This window comes from Drepanopeziza brunnea, assembly GCF_022702325.1.
Source record: "Drepanopeziza brunnea f. sp. 'multigermtubi' strain 214-2 chromosome Unknown ctg1, whole genome shotgun sequence".
NCBI lineage: Eukaryota > Fungi > Ascomycota > Leotiomycetes > Helotiales > Drepanopezizaceae > Drepanopeziza > Drepanopeziza brunnea.
The window spans coordinates 4,105,772-4,126,527 of record NW_027094064.1 but is presented as its reverse complement, the minus strand read 5'-3'; the positions used below and the strand labels follow the sequence as shown (position 1 = coordinate 4,126,527).

At 52.3% G+C, this 20,756-nt stretch overlaps 5 protein-coding genes across 5 annotated transcripts; 2 read left to right on the top strand and 3 right to left on the bottom strand.

Annotated features, from left to right (window-relative positions):
• Window positions 1–8,613: 8,613 nt before the first annotated feature.
• On the top strand, window positions 8,614–10,994 carry L3040_000752 (uncharacterized protein; the record flags this gene model as incomplete). Its single annotated transcript, XM_066155290.1, has 3 exons — window positions 8,614–10,635; window positions 10,698–10,914; window positions 10,981–10,994. The coding sequence occupies 3 exons, from the start codon at window positions 8,614–8,616 to the stop codon at window positions 10,992–10,994; spliced, it is 2,253 nt and encodes a 750-aa protein (XP_066013324.1).
• A 3,024-nt stretch (window positions 10,995–14,018) lies between these two features.
• L3040_000751 (uncharacterized protein) lies at window positions 14,019–14,621 on the top strand (the record flags this gene model as incomplete). The annotated part of the gene is made up of 1 exon (XM_007288150.2): window positions 14,019–14,621. One exon carries the CDS (start codon window positions 14,019–14,021, stop codon window positions 14,619–14,621), a length of 603 nt encoding a protein of 200 aa, XP_007288212.2.
• Window positions 14,622–16,216: 1,595 nt separating this feature from the next.
• Window positions 16,217–17,093, bottom strand: L3040_000750 (uncharacterized protein; the record flags this gene model as incomplete). The annotated part of the gene is made up of 2 exons (XM_007288151.2): window positions 16,217–16,668; window positions 16,727–17,093. The coding sequence occupies 2 exons, from the start codon at window positions 17,091–17,093 to the stop codon at window positions 16,217–16,219; spliced, it is 819 nt and encodes a 272-aa protein (XP_007288213.2).
• A 478-nt stretch (window positions 17,094–17,571) lies between these two features.
• On the bottom strand, window positions 17,572–18,039 carry L3040_000749 (uncharacterized protein; the record flags this gene model as incomplete). Its single annotated transcript, XM_066155289.1, has 2 exons — window positions 17,572–17,604; window positions 17,794–18,039. The coding sequence occupies 2 exons, from the start codon at window positions 18,037–18,039 to the stop codon at window positions 17,572–17,574; spliced, it is 279 nt and encodes a 92-aa protein (XP_066013323.1).
• Window positions 18,040–19,131: 1,092 nt separating this feature from the next.
• Window positions 19,132–20,221, bottom strand: L3040_000748 (uncharacterized protein; the record flags this gene model as incomplete). The annotated part of the gene is made up of 2 exons (XM_007288152.2): window positions 19,132–19,680; window positions 19,814–20,221. 2 exons carry the CDS (start codon window positions 20,219–20,221, stop codon window positions 19,132–19,134), a joined length of 957 nt encoding a protein of 318 aa, XP_007288214.2.
• Between the last annotated feature and the right edge of the window lie 535 nt (window positions 20,222–20,756).

Genomic DNA, 20,756 nt, shown 5'->3' with positions numbered 1-20,756 from the left:
TCATCTTCTCGCGTTCCACCAGATCTCAAATGCCGGCTCGTTCGTGTTCATCTCATAAAAACGCGGCTTCTATTCCATACCATCCATCCACTACCTAGAGAGGTTTCGCGGCCCGGCATCGGCATAGGAGCATCAGCTGTTGCCGCTCGCTCGCTCGCTCGCTCGTACGATACCGGTTGGCTTTCCCGTCAGCATGCATACATGCGTGCGCGGGGGGCCCGAATCTCGCGTGCGTGCTTACAGAGCACTCACTGCTTTTTCGAATTCCTGTACCCTTTCTTCTCGCTTTTACGCGGGCAGAATAAACAGCCTCGACTTCGACGTTGCGCGCCGCGCCCCATCCCGCGGTACCCCGAGAGGATACATTGCAATGAATGCGCATGCAGGGACTTCTGCTTCCGGGACTCGGAGCTGAGCTTAAGAGCGGGCGGGAGAAGAGGAGGATTCGGCGGCCGATGCTGCTCCTCCTCCCCCTGCTCGCGTCGGCATGGCTGAGTGGACAGATAGATAGATAGATGGAGATGCGGCTTTGGAAAAGAGAAAGGGGGACGGACAAACGGTAATGCAGGCTCTTCCTCTTCGAGAGTGGGCTTCGTAATCGTGTCTTTCGCTTTACGTGCTTAGCTGATGGCGGCTATAGGTATGTACACACATACACATACATAGGTACATACGTTACATCTGACATGCGTAGCTTAGTTGATCACGGCCTTGGCATGGCAGAAGACAGGAGCACATTCGATTCAGCCTCGCAGCTATCAGCGAGACGGGACGCGCGTAGACCACAGGGCCATCTATCTACAGTATAAGCCAGGTGAAAGAACGAAGGGGCCCAAGGGTCAAATGAGAGCCCGGAGGAGTCCCTTGCTTGCTTGCTTGCTGCTGCACACGCAAGGCTCTGCCAATGGAGAGCGCGGTGGGGGCTGAGAGAACAAGCCTGTATGTACATATAGTGTAGTGTAGTTCCGTCGGGATCGAGGGGCGGCAAATCAGAGACGTGCCTCCTAGGAGAGTGATGGTTCTTTTATTCTCTTGCGCCCGGCATGCATACTTACTTACGTCTCCCTCCCCAAGGCTCTGAAACGACGGCCTTCCCTCTCCTGCAACGGCCGACTGCCGACGGCGTGCAGGAGGGGTCCAGCGGCTAGCTCTGCCGGCCGGGTCAAAGCGAGGCCTTCTTGTCGTACGTCCGATGTACTGCAGTCTTTTTTCCATCTGCGATAATATCCGAGAGTTAATTGACAGACCGTTGGGATAGGAAAGACTTCTTCTCTCTTTCTTTCTTTCTTTCTTTCTTTCTTTCTTTCTTTCCTCGCTAGCAGAAAAGTGATGTTGGTCTTGATCGAAGATGGAGAAGTCAAGCTCAGGGGAAGAGGTACGCGACCGATACCGATGATAAGCTACCTACCTTACGTATAGTCGCACCTCCGTACAAGCGCGGCCGTTACGAATGAAGGCTGGACCACGGGCACCTAGAAACCCCCATATGCATACCGTATATGAATGAGGATAGGAGCAGGGAAAGACGGTCCCGATCGTTACGCAGTGGTCGAGCCGAGCCTTCCCGCACGTAGGTAAATACCCCACTGGGGCAATCTGCCGGCGATAAATTGACGAGTGAGAATGCTACAGTAGCTACGATGATGTAATGATAGATCCGACCAGCAAGTTTAAAAAAAAAAAAAACAAAAAAAAACTTTAAGATGAGAATGAAAATCAGTAGATACTACGTACTACGTAGGTAGATGATGAGACAAGCCGCATCCTCGCCCCACTTCACACGTATCAGTAGCGCGATCAAACCAGCAACCGTCAACCCGCCAAATACCGGTACAAAATAACTCTCTTCCTGACTCTCTCTCTCTCTCTCTCTCTCTCTCTCTCTCTCTGATCCCCAACCAAACAAGATCAAGATCAAAACCGAAATCCAAATCCAAATCAAAAAGTCCCCCCCCCCCCTCCAAAAAAAAAAAAAAAAAAAAAAAAAAAAAAAAATTTAAAATTCTACGGACCTCCCAAGTGCCGGCATGGCGTACGTACGTACCACGTTACTTACGTAGTACCTATGCCCTTGGATTAAAGAAAAAACCTACTTCGTAAACAAACTACTACTAACTATCCCTACCTTACCTACCTAATCCATCCATCCATCCATCCATCCCTACCAACAGGGTCCCCCCTGAAAGACCCCTTTTCCCACCCCCACCAAGAACCCACCACCAAGAACCCACCAAGAACCCACCAAGAAGGAAAAGAAAAAAAAAAGGTTTAAAAATACATACTTACTACGTACGTACATACTACATACTTACTTACTACTTACTACATACGTACTTACTACGTAGTATATATCCAATTCCCTCCCTCCTCCCTCCTCCCACCGGAAAATATCACCCCATTAGAAAATTAGCCTTTCTCCACTGTATCTCGATCGATTAGTTTTTAAATCTTTTCCTTCTTTATTTTTATTTTATTTTATTGTTTTTTTCTGGGTCTGGTTTTTTTTTGACTTTTTAGTTTACGTACGTAGGTACTAATACTACAGTACAGTACTGTACAGTACCGTTACCGTTACCGTACCCTTTCTCCGTCTCTTCCCGTCCTCGTCTCGCTTATCCTTATCGCGCACAGACGGTGGAAGACGATGGAGGTGGGTGAGGGTGGGAGGAATGGGTACTGTAGGTAAACTGTACGGTAGGTACGGTAGGTACGGTACTGTGTGAGGCGAGGCGATACGAGGCGAGGCGATATGAAGGGGGTGATGATTTGATTGGTTGGTTGGTTGGTTGGTTGGTTGGTTGGTTGGTTGGTTGGGACGACTAACCACTACTTGTATGTGTGTGTGTGTGTGTCGCAGGTGGGGTGTGTGGCGTTCGGTTTGAATGCATGCAGGCAGGCGGGATGGGGTGGGCGGTGTGTTTCGGAGACCGGCTTCGGGATGGGAAATGGTGGGTGTGGCGTGGTAGGTAGGTACGTAGTACACGCCGTAGGTAGGTACATAGGTACAGTATGGTGGGTGGGTGGATGGGGACTGGTAATTACGGAGTTGCTGTGCTGTATTGGAACCGTGGGGAGCGGAGAGGCGAAGAGGCGAGCGAGCGAGTGATATCCTTTCCTTTCCTGGCTTCTCTATGGCTCTACTTACTACCTACCTCGTGGGGAGTCGAGGGAGTCTTCTCTGGCTTCGTGGTGGACCTTTGAGAGAAAAGAAAAGGAGGAGCAGCACGAGCGCGGTAACTGCTTCCTTTCTATTATTTATTATACCTTGGGAACCTTGGGACGCTGTGCCGTCTCACTTGATCCTTTTTTCTTTCTTTTCTCTTTCTCCCATGACACAGTAGATGCCTGGTTGGAGAGAACTCCTTCGTCTCTGGTCGTGTTTTCGGAGGGGGAGACGGGTTGGGGCGCTTATGGCGCTTAATTACTTGCTTACTCACGCTGCCACTTGGTAGTACTTGCGGACTGACTTGCTTGCGCTGCGCTTATCGAGATGCGCGCGGTGCGGGTGGGTGTGTGTGTGTACGTAAGGAATAAAGGAAAGGAAAGTCGGTATCAAGCATTGATGCATAAACAATAACGAGAAAAGAAGAAGAGGGAATGGAGAGAGGAGCGAAAGTGTGTGTGAAAGTGAAAGTGAAAGTGAAAGTGAAAGTGAAAGTGTATGTGAAAGTGAAAAGTGAAAGTGAAAGTGAAAAGTGAAAGTCAAAAGTGAAAAGTGAAAAAGTGGAGGCTGTATACTTATGTAATAGGAACAGGAAGAAATCGATAAGATAGATCTGTAGAAGGTCGTCTAGGGCGGGTATATACTACTACTACATGTGTGTGTGTGTGTGTGTGTGTGTTAGTAGCATCTGTGAATTATGCGTTGCGCAATACGCGGATCAGGTACGAGACTACTCCTCACAGAGTAGGTACCGGTACGTCCACAGGACGTGCAAGGGTCGCTTGCCTGCGCCATCCGTGGGTAGGTGTAAATCTGGCGATGAAAATCTGGCGATGAAAATCTGGGATAGGGTTTTTTTTTTACTTACTACTACGTGCTACGTGCTACTACTACGTACTTCATGAGTGATTTCTAGAAAGTTTGTGGCTCGTCGTGTTTTGGTTGGCGGAGAGAAGGGGGGGGGGGGGGGGGGGGGGGTTTCGCTTGGGTTAGGGCGGTTCGCGGTTGGCGAATCTGGCAGGCGGGTATCGAGTGTTATCTTCGATATATCGCGGTAAAGAGGTGAAGAACAGAATATAAAAATTAATTGCTGAATATATGCTTGATACCAACCTGCGTACGGCAATTGATTAAAGTACAAAAATCACACATATAAAATTGACGGCTATTGTTGAAGCCGTGTGGATGATGAGTGTGTATAATGATCAGATTAGAGATATATATACTACGTATGTATGTGTATTTGGTTGCCTTGCGTTCTGTCTGATTAGCCGCTGGCTGCTGGGATCGAGTTTAACTGGCTAGCTCGCTAGCTTGTGGGGTCGGTAAGTGACCGAAGGAGGGAGAGGAGTATCTGCACGATGGCTGCAGCGCGCAAGAAAGATGGCGTGTTGCGTGCTTGCTTACTGGTATGCATCAGATAGAGAGAGGGATGCTGCTGCTGCATTTGCCTCCGGTGTGCGCGGGCGCGTGGCCGATAGACAGGCCACCTTTCATCTCGCTTCTACCCGGCGATTTGCTTTCATGGATATACTCTGTCAATGGCGAGAGGGGAAGGAGGGGGAGGGAAGAGCGAGGCCGGAGGGTCGCTTTTCCGAGCCCGAGTCCGAGTATACGGAGTAGAGAATCTTCTAAACTCTCGTTGAGTGGATCCCTCCGAGGAGGAGAGGGGTAGAGTCAGGACAGAGCGTAACGTTGAGGTCAAAGTCAAAGTCAAAGTCAAAGTCAAAGTCTATTATTTATTTTCTGTAAATATACTTTAACGAGTCTCGAGTGGGAAGCTTATCTGACGAATAACTCCGATGCGGTGCGACGACACGACGAGAGCCTACTGCACCGCCTGGGCGGCTCGATAAGATGGTACGTAAGATACGTAGGTAAGGCAAGGCAAGGCAAGGCAAGGCAAGGCAAGGCAAGGCAAGGCAAGGCTAGGTAAGGTACGAGTTAAACCTGAGGTAATTAAACCTGAGGTAATTAAGCCTGAGGTAATTAAGCCTGAGGTAATTAAGCCTGAGGTAGCAATCAACAACATAGTTGTAACACACACCTTGCCTCATGCGCCCAAGAGAGAAAGTGGGAGAAGAGACGCTGGCGGCGCGGAATACGGATGGCGCGGGGGTTGTGTGGTGTTGGTGTCCCCCGTTTAGAGGGGTACGGTCGTACCAGCACGGCGATATCAGATCAGGTGTTGTTGTTGTTGCCGTTCTCGCTACCCCCGGTACCGTGGCTCGCTTGCAAGGCGCGCTCGCTTCTCAGCCTCAACCTCCACCGGTGAAGTGCAATTGATAGTTGGGGCGCGATGGAGAGCGAGTCGGCGCCGGACCAAATTGTGCTTTCCTCTTGGGTCATTCGAAGCATACGGAGTTCGGTTTACGGCCTCTGCGCCCTCAACCGAAGCTGCTGGCTGCTGGCTGCACCTCAGATCAGATCATCCATGGCGGTATTAGCTGTAGCTAGCTACGTATTGTAGCATCTTGCTCGCTAGCCTCTTATCTCCCAGCGACGCATTCTTGGCCTCAACTGCAGGGAGTCTGACTACTTAGTACGTAGTAGTACTACTACGACTAATGTCTGGTCTGTGTTACAGAAGATGCTGGATGCCGACCTTTCCATGAACCGAATGGATACCTGCGCACGGAACATCCCTCGATCCAGTGAATGAGAGAGGCTAGAACGTTCAAGCCTATTATACCAAGCCTGGGCATAGTTTGCGGGGGTTGATACTTTTCTGATACCCTGATCCCAATCCCTGATACCTGTGCTTTGTGTGTGCAGCGCACATCATTAGCGCCCTGTGTGGCTGAACTTGGCAGCTTTGAAATTTGAATCTTTTATTTTTTTTTCCACTTTCCCAACCGCTCGCGGTCGGCTGTGCAATCTCAAAAAATCGTTCGAGAGGCTCTAGCGAAGAGACGCAACGCCACGCCTGACACGGGAACGGGACGAAGGAAGATGAAGATGTCGTTAGTATCTGTAGGTGTCAGGTCGTGGGTGTAAGTACAAGTGAGTGGAAGTAAGTGTAAGGGCTCTATTCAATTCGACTTTCCATTTAATCATTCTCATTTGACTTCTTTCTACACCTACGCCTAACGACCTTCTTCACCTTCGGAATCGGGATCGGCTTGCATTCCTCTGCATAGCTGCGTCTGGGCACGGGCACGGCACGGCACCCACATCATCAATCACCCTATAGTAGCCTCCCCTCGTCGGATACTACCCTACTACGTACCCTCAAGTGCCATACTAACGACAACTAAGTACTGACTACACCACACCACGGATCAGCGGTGACGGATAGCTAGTTGTGAAGGGGATAGTACGACGACAACCTACTTGTCAGTAACTGACTTTTGACTACAGTCCACCCAAGGTACTATTCGTGACGGTGCAAGCTAGAACCCGACCAGCGCCCGCCGCTCGGAGACAGACACCTACCTGGGACTGGGGACTGCGCTGGACGAGACATTGGCGCTGCAGAGGCCGCGACTACGACTGCAGATCCATCAGATCCCCAAGAGTTCGCGAATTACGGAGAGCTTAACGAAGCCAGAGAGCGACAAATGCAGCCCGCGTCCCGCAGTGTGGTGAGTGTATGTTCCAGCCACCGATGAGAGTAGTAGTTTAGTTAGTACGTACAGCGAATGTGAGTGCGTTGAGTGAGCCGAGTGAGCTGAGCGGGTGGGATGCGTTGAGCTATGCGGATAGTTGATTATTTGTTGAGGCAGGCCAGCATCGGCACAGGTGATGAGAATTATTTATTATCATGGCATGGATCTCCTGCACTCACTTTTTTCTATTTCTCCCTCTTTCTCTCTCACCTCTCTCCATTGTTCCGGGTCCGATTCCAACCATCCAGGCTCCAGGCTAGATCCAAGTACAAGTACCAGTACCACTATCTACCTGACACCGTGTTGACGTTACACTGGCCCTAGTCCGCATTCATACATATCTCCTACATATACTCCATACCTTATACGGGATTCCAGCTCCACATTCCCCATTCACCTTTGTACCTTGTACGTTCTGGTAAAGCGCGACCGTTTATGAATTTATATTTATACGTTAGTTAGTATTTATATACCGTACGTACCTTACGTAGTATGGGTATATCTGACTTATGCATTTAGACCCGCACCTGTACCCCCACTAATCCCACCCGGGGGCCCACCGCCCAGACTTCGAACCAGGACCAGGTCAGCACGAGAGATTCTAGCCCTCCATCTTTAATCTCTGTCTCTGCCCTCCCCGATCGCTCTTTATTTCCTTCCGACAACTTCACCTATCGAGCCGGCTCGCTCAGCCTTGGGACTTGGAAAGCAACATCTTTATCAATAAATACAAGTACCATTGTTACCCGCCGTGCATTCCACCCACGCACTATTCCGGTCATATGGTCCCGTCCATTGTCGAGTGCATCTAACCACCATCTGCCAAAGGAACCCCCATCCCATCCCACCCCATCCCATCCCATCCCATCCCATCCGACCTCACCTCTCCCCCCTCCCCCCTCTCAATCCCCCCAAATCCCGCTCAGGCCTATTGGTTCTCGCCTGCATTATCCAACCGAACGTCATTGCTTCACTTTTGCTTTGCTTTGCTCGCATTGCAATAAAAGCTCGTCCTCCCGCATCCTACCGCACCATTATTCATAACCAACCCACTCCCGTCCCACCCAATATCATATCATATCATATCATAATCATAATACCACCACCACCACCACCACCACCACCACCACCACAACCACAACCACCCACCAACCACCCGCTGGCTATCAACTGGCATTCTCTCTTCCCTTCGTGGTCTGATCCGAGCCTTCTCTCCTCGACACCATAATCGTCCTCCTCCTCGATTCCATCCGCCGCAACTCGACTCCCCATTTCACCCTTTCTTTCAATCGCACCTTCCGACCACAAAGGCCTAGGACTAAGAATAGGATCAGAACTAGGACTCTTGCACGATAGCTGGAATACGCCGTGCTTGGACTGACTGGTTATCTTTCGTCGTCCCGGAACCAAAGCCTCTCTGCCTCTCTGCCTCTCTGCCTCTCTACCTCTCGGTAAGTCTGATTGCCGCAACGCTCCGATGTAGCCTTCCCTCCCCTCTTCACTCCAGCGCCACCTACCCATTACCTACCTACCTACCTACCTACCTACCTACCTACACTTCGCATTTCTTCCCGCTCTTTCTTCTCACCTTACCCTACCGTTCGTGACAAAGATCAATAAGCAATCCCCAGCCAGAGCAGAGGGCGAGGCTGACCTGATCCTTCCGTCCAAGACGAACGCAGCATCATTTACGCCTTCTTCCTCCGCGTCGACTCTCTCAATGCAAAGTAGGAATTGAGGCCGCTTCGTCGACAACCAGAATCGTCGACCGACCGACCGACCGACCGACCGGCAACATCACTTATCTCTTCTACCCTCATATCTAGCATAGAGACCGTACGGATGCCTTACACGCCTCCCTCCCAGCGATCTCCAGCTGCCTCCGCTCCTCACTCTCCCTCGAGCAGCCGTCGATCCTCCGCCTCGTACCAGTCTGGGCAGCTCCTCTCGCCAGCTTCCCACCGGCCTGAGCTGCCACGGTCGACTTCATACCTCAACCGACATCGGCGGACGACATCACTCAAGACGGCCTCTTTCGAACCCTCTCTCGAGCCCACACCTCCCGGAACAGCAGACCGAGAGGACAACGAGACGAGCAGTGGGATTGCTAAGGGCAGCATCAGACAATCACCGCCGCCGGTGACCGGCGAGGCTCAGGTGCCCGCAGGTGCAATCATCTCCCCACCCGACTCCACACACAATTCGAGCGATGACGAGGAGACGAGAGATTCCAGAGGTCGAGATCTGGACAACTTGGCAGAGCTGCAAGCCGCCATCCGGATAATTGAGCAGCATAGGGAAAGTTCACCAACCAGGAAAGCTGAAGAGATTGGAAAGGCCAACAAGGCCTTGACGCTGCTCATGCCCCCCTCAGCAGCCGAAGATCAGCCAGCGGCGCGCCATGTTGACTCTGCGACCCTCGGCACCTTGAGAAAGATCGCCCACCACCGTTCAAAGACCGAGACGGTCTTCTTGGATTTGCGATCGAGCGCACCCGAGACTCCCCTGACAGGATCCGAGGAAGAGTCAGTCACCGATGAGGAGGAGGAGGAGGAGGAGGAGGAGGAGGAGGGTGAATCCACGTCGCGACGAAAGCCTCCCATGCTCAGGAAGAAGTCTGGTGAGCTCGTTCGACCAGCGCTACGACCCTCGTCAGCCAGAAGACGCCCATCCAGCATGCCCGGCACCCCGACTTTCTCCAAGGCCGTGCACTTCGACTCTCACCTGGAGCACGTCCGCCATTTCCTTCAGGTTGATCGACCTTTGGCGGTCAGTGTCGGGTCTTCACCTGTCGAGCAGTACGATAGCGAGACGGAGTTTCCCTTCCCAGAAGACGTGACACAAAATCCGCCGTTCGAGTGGGAGATCAGCGTGTCCAACTTCCCGGCCGAGACGCCGATTCGCCTGGCACTTCCGATAAGGGTCGAGCGGGTCTTCCTCTCCTCCGACAACAAGATGCTGGTTGGCAGCGTGGCAGTTGCCAACCTGTCGTTCCAAAAATATGTCGTGGCACGATTTACCCTCGACTACTGGAAGACCACTTCCGAGGTCGTCGCTGAGTTCAATCACGATATCCGGCAGCCACGGAACGATGGCTACGACCGCTTCAACTTCAACATCAAGCTTGCCGACCAAGCTAACTTGGAAGCGAAGACGATGTTCTTCTGCGTGAAGTACTCCGTGAATGGACAAGAGTACTGGGACAATAACAACGCTACCAACTTTCAGGTTGACTTCCGCAAGAAGGCGCGGCCGTCGAATGGGAAGAAGGGACCTCTCGGTGCAGCCAACAGATCAGCCGGCTCCTTACCGAGAAGCAACAAGAGGTCGCCGCTGGCCAACGGGAGACCCCGGTCCATGCCGGTTGCCTTCGATGACTTTGCTGATGGCTTCGACGCCAGGTATCAGTTTGATGATTTCAGGCAACCAGTCAGGGATTTTATGGCCGAGTCTGGCCCGGTTCGTCTGAAGGGAGTCAGGTCTGCTGTCAGCTTGGCATCGGACAACCTCACTCGCCGGGCGCCGCAATCCAGCAGCCAGGCTTTCGGGAACCGATACGACTTCGGTGCCTCGCTGTCTGCTGCGATACAGGCGGCCAACCCGGGTGGCAGATCTGGTCACTCCACGAAGCCTGCCAGCAAGAAGCAACAGACTAAGAAGCACGTCCCCGATGCCGAAGAGGGCTCCTCCCCCATCACCATGGCCAGCAAGCGAACGCTGAACAAATCATCACCGCCGTCATCACCCAGGACTATTGCGGCGGCGACCTCCGCGCCGGGGACAGACTCGCCCAGACCTGCTGGTGCCGATAAGCCTGCTTTGGCATCCCAGTCATATAACGAGCTGTTGGACAGATACTGCTTTGTACGTGCCAAAGACCATCACCGGACCGGAGGATACTCGTAGCTAATCTTTTTCTCATCTAGTTTGGCTCTACCAGGAATTCCCCACAGCTCAAAGATGGAACCCTGCGGGCGGGTCAGCTCGATGGCAGTAGCGGAGAGGGCTTCGCTCTTGGATCTGCCGAATCTTCCACAGTGAGCTCCCCGATGATGATGGAGAGGATTCTACCACCCTCTCAGAAAGCCAGCACGCGGGCGTCGCGCTCTGCTTCGCCAGCTCCGATGACGGGCTTCGCTTCGGGTACGTCCCCGATGTACCACCACTTGCATGTTGGTTACCCGTTCCACGACACTCATACCGCAACAGCAATTCGGGGTTGAACTTCCACACTCTCGGTCTTCGGAGTGATCTACGACAAAGAGCGATAATTTACTGAACGACGAACGACGATATGACTCATTCTTCCGCCACGATTGAACGTTGATGCCGGGACGAGATTAGGGGGGACGCTTTCGATTACCTCTTTGCTGAGTGTGGTCACTAGTAATATGAAAAGGTCTGGTTGTGAGGGAGTCTGCAGAGAGAGAGAGAGAGAGAGAGAGAGAGAGAGAGACTCATGATCTGGTCCTGTGGTTCTTAACGCGTCTGCTTTTCCGTCTTTAATTGGCATTTGGTTGCGGGGACATGACTCGTTTTTGCTTTGGCGGTTGCGTGTTTTTTTTTTCTGTGGGCTTATTCTTGTACTTTTTGAGCGCGCCTTGCATTGCTGCTTTCTTCACATCGCCTGCGACCGGATGGACGGACCATTCTCACCACCTCCGGCGGTACATAGACTGGGATTGAAATTTTTAATAAGGTTTGCTCACGCGTGAATGGCGCGATGAGCAGAGATTGATTGCCTTTGTTTTTGGAATAGGCAATAAAAGTTTGGGGGATGGATGGTTGCCGTTGGTGAAATTCGGGAGCGATAGGAAAGGAAAAGCCATGGGTATATACGAGAAAATGGGACTTTCTTTTCTACGCAGGCGGAGGCACGGGATGGAGGAGATGGAACTTGGGGAGAGCGGTGGATGTATGGAATTTGACACGATACGACGGGGGCTGCGGCAGGCAGGCCGTGCTCGAGTGAGGATTTCGGTTCCTTGAGGCTCTTGTGAGGGAAGGGAGGTGCTGTTGTTATGCTTGCTGGAGCTGGGGAGCCCGTTTAGTTAGGATTCGGAAAATTATGAAATGACCAAGTTGACGATATTTTCCCATGTGGTTCTATTCTTTCTGCTCACGAGTGATGTCCTCGAACAAGTGGATGAGGGGATGGATGAATGGAGTCGGAATCGGAATTGGATGATTGGAAAGGGACATGGAATGTTGGTATATTTGTACGGAGATGTAGATGTATCCGGAAAAGAGGGGCGGCGACCAAAGGGCTTGCTTGCTTGGCTTGACTTGACTTGACTTGAAACGATTCGGAGATTTTTTCTTCTTCTTATTATTATATATATATATATATATAGAAATATATAAATATATATAATTTTTTTTCTTTACAAAGGTTTAATTTAACGAAGAGAGAGAGGGGGGGGTTAAACAAATGCTTTTGTTTTGTTTTTGTTTTTGTTTTGGATTTTGGAATTTGTTCTCTTATCTCTTCTCTTATCTCTTATCTTTCTTTATCTGATTTTTATCTTATCTCTTATCTCCTATCTCCTTATCTTCTTATCGGGGACGGGGACGGGGATGGGGACGGGGACGGGGTTTGGTTTGGTTTGGGGGGTTGGTTGGTGGTGAGTGGGTGGTGAGTGAATGATGAGATGCGGTTGGTTTTAGATGGTTGGTTTTTGGGTATTTGATTTGATTTGATTTGATTTGATTTGATTTGGAGGAGGGGAGGGGAGGGAGGAGAGGGAGGAGGTGATTGTGTTTAGCGAGATTTGATTTTTTTTTTTTTTTCCTCGGGAATTTCGGTCTTTGGGGGATTTTTTTGGGGGGTGGGCGTGGGGGGAGGGAGGGAGGGGGAAGGAAGCGAGGGAGGGAGGGATGGAGGGAGGGAGAGAGGAAGGGAGCCGTCCTTTTCTCTTGTTTGTTAATGTATATTGGGTGAGATGGAGGAGGAGGAGGAGGAGGAGGAGGAGGAGGAGAACGTGTTTCGTATCTGCACGCTCCCTGACTGTACCGTGTCCTCCGTAAGTCAGTACCTACCTACCTACATACGTATCGGTACGGTTCGGGCACGCTACGGAACTACTGACTGACTGACCTGCTATCTGGATCCAGTAAGGTAGGTACTAGGTACAGCAGGTATTATTCCATCTCCCCTTCTACGTACGTACGGATCCATACCCTGATGGCGATCGCCTGGGCTCGCTCGGTCTCTTTACGTACTCCTACCTCCCTAGGACTTTCTTGTTCCCCTACCGGTACTTACGGAGCGTACTCGTACCGTCGAAGCCCTGACAGACTTTTAGAGTTTCTCGGGTTTTTGATTGCTCTTTTGGAATTTGATTCTCGCGCTGGGTGGGGACCGTCAATGCGAGGTGGAGACGTGATTTTAGTAGTATCATGCAATATGCACTATGCAATATGCAATATGCACGGGACACCCTCCTCTTGTTTTATTTTATTTTATTTCCTTCGCCTCGTTTTCCGTGAGGCTTGGACTCGGCTCTTTTCGAAGGAGGGGCTGGGATGGCTGGGCCTTGGGATGGATGGGATCAGGGATGGAGGGCATTGAGTTTTTTTTTTTTTAGTTTTTTTTTAGGGTTTCGATTCAACAAAGACTAAAAAGCGGGTTGCCACTTGGTACTTGGCGAGACTGGAGTGTGGCTGGCGAGGTCGTAACGGATTCTGTACGGGGGTGGGGTTATATGACATGTGCGGAAGTGATACGTATGATAAGTGGTAATATGATGATGTGATGTGGTGTAATCTTTTGCTTACATGTGGGTGTGCTGGCAGTGAGTCTCATGATTTCCGTGTATCGGGTTCATCGGATTCCTGGATGCCGTCTGGGAGGCCGAGGATCCGATCTGGGTTAAGGAAATTCGTGAGGGGAACTCCGAGATGGGGCTCCTGGTATCCATAGGGGTACTCAAATAAGCGGGAGGGGGGGTAGGTCATGTGATATATGTGATTGGTAATCAGAGAGCCGCGGGAAGCTTAGAAGAGCTTGAGCTCGGGCCTTGGCTCTTCCAAAGACTAAAGGTTACTTTGACGACACGGCTCTGACACGGCAGGACTACCTACACCAGACCATACCATACCGACAGATACAGGCGTCCTTTCACCTGGACGAAACAGTTCCGATTGTTCACTCACGTCAATTCCAACCCGGCTCTCATCATCTAACCAACTACGTCTACCTGCTCACATCGGCTCCATCTCAAATCCATCCGACAGCCCACAGAAACATGGATAGAGCAGCAGCAAGCGCCAGCATGCGCCGCTGCCTCCGCAGCAGCAAGAAGGCCCTACGCTGTGCCTCGAAGACTGCAGCCCCGAGAACGAGATGCGTAGCCACAGCCATCTGCCCAGCTCGCAGCGTCGCCACGTCCACGTCCTCGATCCCGCCCCCCCTGCCCCTCCCGAAAACCCGACGCCTACCGACAACCCTGCACGCCCAGGCACAACCCTCCTCCTCTCTGCTCCGCCGCCGCGGCTACAACTCCTCCTCTCCTCCGCCCTCTCCCGCTCCGCCAACCTCGCAACCAGGCACCGCCGCCTCCGACCCCCCCGGGGCGGAACGGGAAGCCGCCCGGGTCCTGCAACAGGCGCCTACGCATCTCAACGACAAGGAGCGCCAGATCTGGGAGATGCTGATGCGGGAGCTGCAGTGCACGAGTCTCGAGGTGCAGGATATCAGCGGCGGGTGCGGCAGCATGTACGGGATCGATGTTGTGAGTGAGCGGTTTCGCGGGCTGGGCATGCTGAAGCAGCAGAGGTTGGTGAATGAGGTGCTGGGCGAGGAGATTAAGGGGTGGCATGGGGTGCAGCTGAAGACGAGGGCGCCGTAGAGAGGGAGGAAGGGAGGGAGGGAGAGGGGGAGAGAGAGGGGGGGGAGGGAGAGGAGAGATAAAAGAGGTTAGAAGTGGAAGGATGGTATGGAGATAATTGGGTTGGGTGAGGAGGGGTGGGAGAAGTATATGTGTTCGGGCATGTGGGATGGCATGGGTATATCAACTAGGATTTGATGGGAGGGGATGGAATAGATGTATAATGCAAAGAGTATTGTATTATACACCCTGAAGTGGTCAGAGGTATAAGCTATGCCAGCTGTAGCTCGAACGAGTATCGCCAAATTCTTACTCAAGACACTGGCACTAAGAACGCTGCTCGTCCACCAGACAAATACTAGCAGTCTCACCGGAATCGAATCGTCTCTTTAAGACCTAACCAGATGTCACCACCAGTTCCCGGGATTCGCCCATCCCACTCTCTAATTCTTTGCAAACATATGGGAACTTCTTCACTTACATCTTTCACTCACATGGTCTCGGAACTCTATGCTGTTTAAAAAAGATAGGAAAAGAGAAGAGAAGAGAAGCGCTCACCAGCGCGGATCGTCGTCCTCTTCCCTAGGGGGGAGAGGGGTGGTGGGGGGGAAGGTGGCCTGTACTACTACTACTACTACCCGCTCCTCACCCACCCACCCACCCACCTCGCCGCCGCCGCCTGCACCAAGAGCTCCCTCCGTCCCGATCGTGCTCCATCCGGTATGGACCAAGATGAAAACCCCCTTTCATCGACCGAGCCAACTCCCCTTGCGTACGACGGGACGTTATACGTATAGGTACTGTATCCACCTCGCATTATCGTCCCTGTCTATAGAGCGCTTTCGGATTGCCCGTCATGGCCTTTTGGCGCGTACCTCGTCACTTGATTCGGCGGTAATGATGTCGATGTCGATGCTGATACTGATACTGATACTGATACTGATACTGATACTGATACTGATACTGATACTGATACTGATACTGATACCGATATGGAGACATATACAGAGACACATGTTGGTTATAGAAGGCCTGGTTAGTTGCAATGTCGAGAGCGAGAAGGGAGAACGGGATGTAGATTAATAGTTAGGTTATTCGGAGACGAGTTGCTCGTCTTGTGATGTAAATATATATATATATATATATATCAGCGAGCGGTATTCTTTTCAACCTTCAACCTATTTGAACATCGCGCGGGTTTGATAGAGAGAGAGAGAGAGAGAGAGAAAGTAGTATGCTAGCTAGGAGATGGATAAAGATATATCAGTAGATGGCATGAGTCACGAGGGGTATAAGCGAGACGCGCTGATTAGGAAGGGAGAAAGGAAAACACTTCTGGATGATAGAGCAAGAAGCAGAAGCGAGAAGCAGAAGCGAGAATCAGATCATGAAGAATATCCCCCCAGAGCATAAGCGGCACAGGTTTCTTCCTGGGCCGGATCACGGCTATCAAAATGCATACAGTAAGTAAGTGTACTTGTTCCACCACGAGGTAGCTATCGCACGACGCACACCGGAGGTAGCTACTACATAACGCAGACTGGAGGTAGCTACTACACAACGCAGACCTTCAGCGAGACTAACATGCATCCACTCCTTTCCAGCCAGCTCTTGATTTAGAGCATCATGAGGAGGACGCCGAGGCCCCCGAGTACGAGCTGCGCAGCATCCGATCCCAGCTTCTGTGCCGCATTGGTGATCTGGAGCGGGGCCGAGCTGGTCGTAGAAGTCGAGTTGTGTGAGCTGGTACTCGGGGCGGATGGAGTTGGGACAAGCGCAGAGATGTCAGTGCTGGGCACGACCGTGGCGCTGGAGGGAGGGAAGCTGCCCGAGCTGGAGGACGCGGTGCTTGCAGTCTCCCCAATCGTACTGACAGATGTAGAGGTCGAGACTATAGTGGTGATGACTTCGGCGGAGCTTGTCGTCTCGGGGACGGGGACCGGGACGCTAGTGGTCGCGGCTGGAGGCAGGATGACGCTCAGTGTGAAGGATGCTCCGCACTCGGCGAGCGTTGCTCCAATGGGGCAGCAGCCGGCGTTGGTGCAGTAGGAGTCTGCCGGACAGTAATCTGAGGGAGATGATCAGTAAACGTCAATCGTCTGATTGTAGGTGGAGGGCAAGCTGACTTCCGTCTGAGCAGCAGCTCTCGCCAGCACTGGGGTTGTAGCAGGTGGGAAAACTGATGCACTGGATGTTTCCTGGTCCACAGGACTTCTCGCAGGTGGCTGGCGCTGGAACGGTTTGGCAGATGGTCGACTGGCGCTCGAAGACCCCTCTGATAGCCATCAGGCATGATCTTTGACCAGCTGTTCCGGCGGTGGCCGCAGAAGCAGCACCGAGGAGGAGGGTAGCTGAGAAACGCATGGTGGAGAATCCGTCCGAGTGCTTGAATGATATTATTGTTGACTCGATCGAAGGAATGTCGATGGTACTTAATGTAGCTGATAGAGCCTTCGGTGTCAAACCAGGCTGTGGTGGGAAGGCTCCAGCCATTTTGTATAGCTCTGAGCCAGCGGACTGAGCAACCGTAGAGAGCCCCCGTCTGATTCTCTTTCCACATTATTGATTCTGCTTCCCTGAAAGGTAACAATGTCTTTCACAAATTAAGGAGAAGCCCTGGCTTTGCAAGGCTCTTCGTCCCCTCCCGTCTTGGACCCAACACCCGATTCGAAGCAGCAAACGCCAAACATGTTCCGATGGCGAACGACAGGTCCAGATGCCCTGAAAAGCTCCTATTTCTGCCTCTGACCTATTTTAAGAACAGCTGAGCCTCCGCCTCAATATGCAACGCTTCGGACTCTCAGGGACATGATCAACTCCCGTCAGACTCTCTACGAAAATAGAACAGAAGAGAAGCAAACAAAATGTCCATTGGGAGTATCGGACCAATGCTGCAGCGGCTTACTGCAATCCTGACATCGAGATCGTGAAAATGGGGAGATTGGTATCTGCAAGGCTCAAGCCACGTCTTTCAGCTGATGTCGTACGGAAAAAGAAAATACAGCTTGGCGAGAAGTCAGCGTGTTGGTTGATCTCACTTCTGAGAATTCACGACTGCATTTTTGAGGGAAAGTAATTATATCTCAATAAGGGTCAAGGAGTGATTTCTTCAAGCCAGAGGAATGAGGACGTGTGCTGCAGTTCGACGGAAGAGAAAAACGGAAGAGAAAACAGTGCCTCCTTGGGGTCGTACCTGTCTTGGCCAAGAAATCAGCCATTCTGATTTTAGTTCATAGATAAGGTTGTCATTGGCGCAGAACTTGCCATCGATTTTCCTCCTCGTGCTGCGCGCATCCTCTCGCAGTCGTTGGTTTTGAAAATGTCCGAGGTCGGATCTGCCACCGAGGCGATATGTAGAGTGCGAGTCACCCCCAAGCGCGCACCTGGCAACGGCATCGCGTTTAAGATGTCGCTGACTGACGCCGAGACGGAACTGCATTGCGGGACATGAAGTTGACCAGACGAGAACTCGAACCCTTCTCCCACCGAAAGAAGAAGATCTTCTCCTTCAGGTAATCGCTGGGTGCGTCTTATCGCTGTCCATAACCAACCGCCTCTCTGCTACAGTAGAGAAACCGACTTCGAAGAAAAGATCTCGCGTGCTCGCAGCTCTGATCATGATTCGAGATCTGATCCAAGAAACCCTCTCACCCCTTCGAAAACCGGCGGCCAAAAATTTCCCACTGCGTCGAATCTTGTAGAAAGCTACAGCCCATGAACAAAGTGATAGGGATCAAGGCACATGATCTATATACGAGCAGCCCGCTCGGTATCCCCAAGTCAAAAAGACACTGCCGAAGTTGGCACATGCGCGCTAGTTTCCGCCGGCGGAAGAAGGGGGGGGGGTTTTTTTCCTCCTTTATATAACAAGGTGACTGCTCCCCACCATCGCCACCAGAGCCCGCTCTGGTGGTGTAATGGGGTCACACCCAACTTTGCTAATCTGATTAAAATCCTTTCCTTCGGGTCAAAGGGTTTTCAAGGCGCATGTCTTCCCTGGGACGCCGGGGAAGGTGTGTGACCGGAGTTTTGCTACATTTTCTTCTTCTTCTTTTTTTCTCGAACATTCAGAAAGTCGCGCCGGCAGCCCTTTCTTTCTTTTTCTTTTTTCTTTCTTTTTTATTTTTTTTTTGCTCTTTTTTTTGCTCTTTTTTTCGATGTCGTCGGCGGAGGCTAGCTATAAGGACCTCGCTTATTAAAGCGGGTCGGCCATGATACTGGTATGTCAAAGGTTACGATGGGTAGAAAGCATGGACTATTCTCTTCTATTTCACACTACTATGTTTTTGTGGGCGAGAAGGGTACAGATAAGTAAGTAGCTAGCTGTCACGCTGCCAATGCTCCGGAGCCCGAAGTCATCGTAGCATGAAGCTTGGAAGCTCTTCGGGGAAGATTCTCAGGCTTCAATATGTGATGCGTATCAATCCAGTAACTCCGAAATAGAAAAGAAGCCTCGCTAATCTAGAACGCCATGTCAAGTCGTCACCATCTGCAAGTTCTCGGTGAACCACGTAATCTTGCACCACTATCTTCAGCTGAACGCATTCCTCAACTTCATCAAAATCACCTTCCTCGTCGTCTCCCAGGCCCTCGACTTCCTCCGTTCGGCAGCGACCAGATTTGGCTTGATCAACACTCTCCTCACCCTCGCAATCTCCTCGTCCGTCAGCCCGCACTGCATCTTCACGTAGCCCTCTGCACCACCCCATCTCTCCCTCACCATCGCTAACATGGCAATCATACTCTCCTTCCTCGCCCCGACCATCCGCTCCGCCCGCGCTCTTCCACCTCCCCCGCTCCTCGCAAACACCGGGCTTTGCATGAGACGATCTACGACTCGGTCGCGGATAGGAGTGAGACCAATGTCGGAAAGCGCGTACTCTTCCGCGACGAGAGCGGGCGACACGCCGAGGAGGGAGAGGATGATGGCGACGAAGACGCCCGAGCGGTTGTTCCCGGTGGTGCAGTGGATGTAGCATGCATCCGGGGAGGCCGGGGCCTGAGCCGCGATGTGCAGGAGCAGGGTGCGGCAAGCTGGAGCGCCGTGGGTGAGAATCTCGGTGAAGGCTTCAACGATGCCCTATCCCAACGTCAGCCAGCCATCATCGATCTCTACCAACCCACGCCCCTCTGCTCCCGATGGAAAGAAAGCGCGATCCCGCCACAGCCTTCACCCGGCCGGGGGAGGGGGAAAGGAAAGAAGGGCTGCTGACGTCGGTCCCCTCACTAGCATAAAGCACGTATCTCCTCGCCGCTCTCTCAGGACTGTACTCCTCGTCCGGAAACGCCGGCGCCCACACCCTCTCGATCCCGTCCAACGGCCGAACCCCCCCGGCCCTCTCGATCTGGCCCCTGGACCGGAGATCGAAGTCCGTCCGCACGCCTATCGTCTCCCGGAGCTTCAGCAGGCCCTGATCCGTCACGGTCGCCGGGTCCGGCCCACGGAAAAGCAGCCCGGTGCGGACCGCAGATGGGATTGCGCCCTCGATCGGCCAGCCGCCTACATCGCGAAAGTTCGCCAGGCCAGGGATGGAGACGAAAGGAGGCTGGAGATCCCGCGTCAAGGCCTGTGGTGGTGGTGGTGGTGAAGGTGGTGAAGGTGGTGAAGGTGGTGAAGCCATCAAAACGTGACGTGGTACCCTACCACGCAGGCTACGTGCAGGCGGTGCACAAGCTCCCTCAGACAGACTCCCAGAAAGCGCAGTGAATCAACACCCAACAACACCCCCCTTCTTTTTCTTTTTCTTTCTTCTTCTTCACACTTGGCACTTCCCTCTCGTACTCGGTGAGACCAGACCAACAACAGCCGTCGTCTCCCTCCCACCTCCTCGGATCCGGTCAGGTTCAGGTTCAGGTTCAGTTCCAGGTCAGGTCACGCGGTGAGATAAGATGACCGCATGGCATGCTGCGTCCACCCCAGAAGCCCTTCCTGCAGTGAAATCAACAAACAATCCCGCCTCTTCCCTGCCCGTCTGCTCGCGCTCAATGACGTTGTGGCTGGCTGACTGGCGGCGAGCAATCTACATCTCCATCTCCATCTCCATCGAATCTAATCCAATCCAATCCAACCACCCCTCCCCCCGTCAGCAGATCCCCAACCTGAGTAGCCAGCCAAACCGCCCAGACCGATCACGCCAAAAACCGTCAACCTGTCCG